Source organism: Lolium rigidum, chromosome 6, assembly GCF_022539505.1.
Source record: "Lolium rigidum isolate FL_2022 chromosome 6, APGP_CSIRO_Lrig_0.1, whole genome shotgun sequence".
Classification (NCBI taxonomy): Eukaryota; Viridiplantae; Streptophyta; class Magnoliopsida; order Poales; family Poaceae; genus Lolium; species Lolium rigidum.
Genome location: NC_061513.1, coordinates 94,011,202 through 94,016,681, shown reverse-complemented (window position 1 = coordinate 94,016,681; position 5,480 = coordinate 94,011,202). Strand labels below are relative to the sequence as shown.

The window sequence follows — 5,480 nt, the reverse complement described above, 5'->3', positions numbered from 1 at the left end:
GCTCCATGCGCCTGCAGCAGGTTCCACAGAACCAAACTGCATATGTATATATATAAGTGCACAGTCACGCACTTCTCTACAGCACTAGACAAGGGGAACAATACTCACCATCTCCAACAATATCCAGACCAGCTTCAGGAGGGCGCTCAGTCCTGACTGCCCGGAATCCGCCGGAACGAACCACGCTCCGCAACTCCAACGTTTTCGACGGCACCGTGCTTAAGTAAGTACGTGCGGTGTTTTGATCGGGAACGCAACTTGCAAGGAGGCTGGCCACCATGGCTAAGAGCGAGAGCAACATGGTCAGCTCCAGCGGCTGCTCTAATGGAGCACATAAGAGGCTGCTGCAGCAGGATAGCAGTGGTGGAGGCTATGCCCAACAGCACGCCAAGAAGTAAGTACAATTCATGCCATATAAATGAAAGAGTCAGCTATGCATGTGAAACTGGAAGAGCAATCAAACTAGCTAGGATATGGTGGAGTATATATACCATTAAGTTGCTATATGGTTGGCCATTGTTTCATAGTTAGTTCTTACTGCATGCGATGCTAAATATTTTCTCAAATTTTCTTCCACTTCAATTAAACAGGAAGGCTCGCATCGGCATGAGAACAGACTACACATATGCACCGTATCATGATGGCTTCCAGTGGAGAAAATATGGGCAGAAGATGATCCGGGGCAATGCATTCCCAAGGTTTGTGTGCAGACTATCCAGTTACAATTAAGTTCAGATTGCTCTACAAGTTAGCTGGTGGATGTACTTAGGTAAAATACGGACAATTTATCTACCCGGACAAAGTCTAAAGACATATATACAAATGAACTTGAAGGGAACCTTGGAGTGTTCCAATTCTTCAAATTTCCGAAATCTGTCGCTTGATTTGGAGGAATCATACCGTATAAGAATATTGTAGCATTGCTATAAAATCAAATGATTTTATTATAGGAACCTAGACATCCATTAATGTCATACCTTTCTTTATAAATCATATGTGGAAAACTCAAATTCTCTATTTTAATCCTATATTTCACATTTGGCCTCTTATCATATTTGCGCGTGTCTTTCTTGAATCTTGGGAACAGAAAAGGTCCTTATTAGGAAATGGGTATATGACTTGTATTACTTTGATATATTTTCATTGATGTTTCATAAGCTTGACATACCTAATCAAGATGCTACAACCACTTGTTACTTGCTGTGGATAATGAAAGCTTCCACAAAAAAAATCCACTTGTAAGATATATGCAGTAAAACATTTGAAACTTTTTAAATGGATGCTATATTTCTTCAAATATTTACATTTAGAAAATGATATGCATATTCATATAATTGAACTTCAGTTAATAAGTAAAAAAGAACTTATTAATTAGTTGTAAACTTTGTGTTCTAAACCAATCTTGATGTCCAAATTAGGAGGATCAATTTTAGAAAACAATGAAGGTAGTACAACACAAAGTGTACACCTGAAAAGAATATGACAGCTAAACAAGTTAAACATGCTCACAAATCACTCACATTCTTTTGGTTGGTGTCTCACATAACATTCTGATAATTAACAAGATAGAACTATATCAAAAGCTTCTACAATGATATGCAACCATTACCTAACTTGAAACCAATATATATGTTAACCCAATATATATCACTGTCACACACCATAGTGGATTCTTGGGTATTGGTTAAGTGCATGTGATTTGATCTCGTTTCAAGGTTTCCCATGTTAGTTAAGTACTAAGTACATGTTTTAGATCTGACGGTTCAGGGGTTAATCAACAGCTTAACTAATCGTCCCAAGCCAGAAAGGTCCCTACTGCTGGTAGTTTAATCGCAAGTGCGCTTCGAAGCAAAGGGATATAGTATACGTGATGCATGTGCGGTTTATTAGATTTCCATTTTGCCCTGCCTCTCGGTAGCTACCTGTAGCTCTCGCATCAGGTTGTGACGTTGACCTTCACGTTGTCGTTTACATAGAAACCACATGCCCAAATGGGAATCTGCAGTTAACAAGCGCAACCAACCAATTTGGGAAAGAAAAAGGAGACTTATTCTTAATTAAGCACCATCAGACTTTGAGGATATATCATTGCGTTCAGGTTTCGTGCACTCCACTGAGGGTTTGTTTATTTATGATACGTTATTTAATCGTTACCCAGCTCAACTTGCGTTTCATAAACCAAGCGTTTCTATTGTTTTTGCTGTGATTGGTGATCAGTCAATTGTTCCATAATTAGATAAGTGTCAGCGCAAGCAACAGCTCGTGTAATGGTTTTGTTCTAAGATTGGTAATGAAATTGATTATTGATTACTTAAAAAATATGTCTTAATCATTGACATTAATGTTTGGAGAAAATATCACATAATTGATTATTGATCTGCAAAAAACCCTTCATCCGGGACAAGATTTTGTTTTTGTTAGAGTATATTACGTGTAGTATGTGCTTGTCTTAAACCAAATCTTCAGTAGGACATGACAAGTTTTAATTTGAATTACTCCCTCCTGTTCAGAAAACCGAAAACACTAAGTTTTGGACATGAGCTGAGTATTCACTTTTCCCTATATTTTAATCATTTTAAAAATAATTATATATGTTTGAGAGGTATAATTATTGTAGTAGACACGTGGAAATCATATGGTAGGGTTGTCCCACGGTGGGCTGGGCTTCTACCTAATTAGGGCCACTTGGCGACAGACCCAATCCTAGGATCCTACCATGCACCTTAGTTTTTTTTTTTGAAACCATGAACTTTAGCTAACCCTCTCTCGATATGCTTAAAAAAATAAAAAATGCAAGAGCAATGCCCTTCCTTCATTGGTGGGCAAAGTTTAAAACAGCGTGCTGTATTTGAATTTATGTTTTGAAAAAAACCTTAGATGTAACCAAAATATTAAGGATTTAATCAAGAATGAAGGATATAGTCCAAAACTGCCAAAACAATACATGCATAACCACATACAAAAATAGTTCTCCAATTTTCAAAAGCCTAACATCAACATCCCACAGGGAAACAACCATGGCTGGCCCTGACATAGAAGAAGCCCGGTGCAAGAACGAAAATGGGCCCCATACGTAGATAATTATAATTATAGAGGTATTTTTTATATTTCAACAGAAATTTACAAACTGAACATGATTCTCTCCAAATTCTCATTGACATACATTTTCTAGATGACATCTCATGATCTCATCACACAAACATAAACACGCAAACGAATGTTTATGAGATGATAATAACGCTTGAAAGTGAGAACAGAAGAACCTGAATCAGGTGAGAGTTGTTGCAAATCAGAAGATCGAGATTTCCTCTGCTAATTCCAACAAGGAGTGTCGTCCCATCCTCGGTGTGGGTGGGGAGATGGGTAGGGCACGAGGAGGCGAGACCACGCGTCTGTACGAAAGAGGAGAAGTCGCAATGAGGTATTAACGAGGAGACGGTCGAGTTATGACCAAGATCTTCATTATTTTAGTGAAATCTGCTCTCAGTCGTATTTAATGGCCTTCTCGAGCCTTCCTGTACATACCTGGATGGGCCCCCAAAACATTGGGGCCCTGTGCGACCGCACCGCCTGCACTGACCCAGGGCCGGGCCAGGAAACAACATATCATAAAGTACTAAGTAAGAACTATCAGCATTAGCGACATTATATTTCGATTGAAAGAGGAACCATCATATTGCCAAACAGGAAGCAAATTCTTACAAAGGAGGAAAACCCGGGCCTTGGAGTCAATATATAGGCTGGGGAAAAAATAGCGTGCTAACGATATAACGTTTTAGCACGATGTAGAATGTTATTTCATAAATAGCGTCATAGCGAGGAAAAATACTAAAATTTAGTGTGACATCTCTAGTTATGCTATAGCGTTCTATTAGCGTTGAAATAGCGAGCTATTTTCTTCATGCTGGTGGGATAGGTTTTAGGGAATTTCAACCACAAGGTTCCCTGTTGAGAGGCCTGTTGCAAACTTGCACCTTCTAGCAAGAGGAAGAGTGAGAGTGAAAATTAACTAGGCCAAACATACTATCATGAAGATTCAGTTCTATCATGTGAGGACTCAACATTTGTGCATATGAGATCTCTAGCGAGTTCCAGCATTACAAGTGAGTAAGATCCATAGTTCCATACTAGCTAGATCTGAAGGGTGCATCTGATTCCCCACACTTGGGGATGCTCCCCCACACAACGATATCCAAAGCACGCATGCATGGATCAGTACTCTAATTTGGAGCTAATAATGCATGTCGGCAAGATTAACAATTCTGATCATCCAAGTTGTACAATGCCAGGTGGTCTCATGTGCCACGATTTTGGCTGCCACATGCATCATGTCTGGTCGACGACGACCACTACTTTTAAGATGGATCGTATTTTTTGCCCTCAAGGCATCCATGGAAAAGCGAGCACTAAACACACTGTCTATCTATGCAGATGCTACTACCGGTGCACGTACCACCAGGATCTTGGCTGTCCGGCAAGCAAGCACGTGGAGCAGCACAACTCCGGGGACCCTCCTCTGTTCCGGGTGGTCTACACCAACGACCACACATGCAGAAGCGCGGCCGATGCCGCCTCGGACTACATGGCTTCGTCGATGCACATCCAGCAGATCGCCGATGCTTCCCTGAGAAAGGTACCGGAGGTGGAAACTAAGCCGGCGCCGCTCACGCAGCTGGCTCGTTGCGGCCGTGGTTTCGCCGCCGCGATAAAAGAAGAGAAAGACGCCATCGTCTCCTCCCTACTCACCGTCATCACAGGCTGCGACGACAACATCGTGAAATCTGACCACTCCGCGCGTGTGAACTACAGCGATTCGTTGTTGGCTAGTAACTGCTACAGGGATTCACCGGCGATGGCCGGAGGTAGCCATGACGGCAGCAGTGGCTCCTCGGTTTCGCCAGTGGTGCTGCCGGCGCACCATGACCTAGGGCTGGACTTCATGGTGGACTCCAACTGGTTCGAGCCTTTGGATTTGGGTTGGTTCCAGTGAATAGATTGAGTACTTAATTTGAGCGTGTGCATTCACCTATCCATTTATAAGATGTCCTTTTTTGTTTGAGATGTGGTGGTACATATGTGCTCACCATGTCCCAAATTTAGGTAGAAGTGAGACTATAGCTTGGTGGGTGAGTTCCTAACTATTTTTTCCTCACCATTGCACCGTAGAAGAGTTCTCCATGATGTCACTCGCTCATCTCTCTCTCTCTCTCTCTCTCTCTCTCTCTCTCTCTCTCTCTCTCTCTCTCTCTCTCTCTCTCTCTATGTATAGAACAGACAGGGAGTATGTACAAGTCTAATTTTGGAAACTATACGGGTGTTCACATAGTGTACAAATAAATATTGGGAGCGCCTAGAGATCAGTCGCCTGAGACTTAATAAGTCTCAATCGATGATATCAGTAGCTTATTGAGCTCGTGTACTACTTTAGTTTGGTGTTCAGTTTTGTACGTTCGCATTTTTCACTAGAAAAAATAATTTGT

At 41.4% G+C, this 5,480-nt stretch overlaps 1 protein-coding gene across 1 annotated transcript; it reads left to right on the top strand.

Annotated features, from left to right (window-relative positions):
- The first annotated feature begins 278 nt into the window (after positions 1-278).
- LOC124662970 (WRKY transcription factor 22-like) lies at positions 279-4,990 on the top strand. Its single transcript, XM_047200739.1, has 3 exons — positions 279-394; positions 591-698; positions 4,432-4,990. Exons 1-3 carry the CDS (start codon positions 279-281, stop codon positions 4,988-4,990), a joined length of 783 nt encoding a protein of 260 aa, XP_047056695.1.
- The last annotated feature ends 490 nt before the right edge of the window (positions 4,991-5,480 follow it).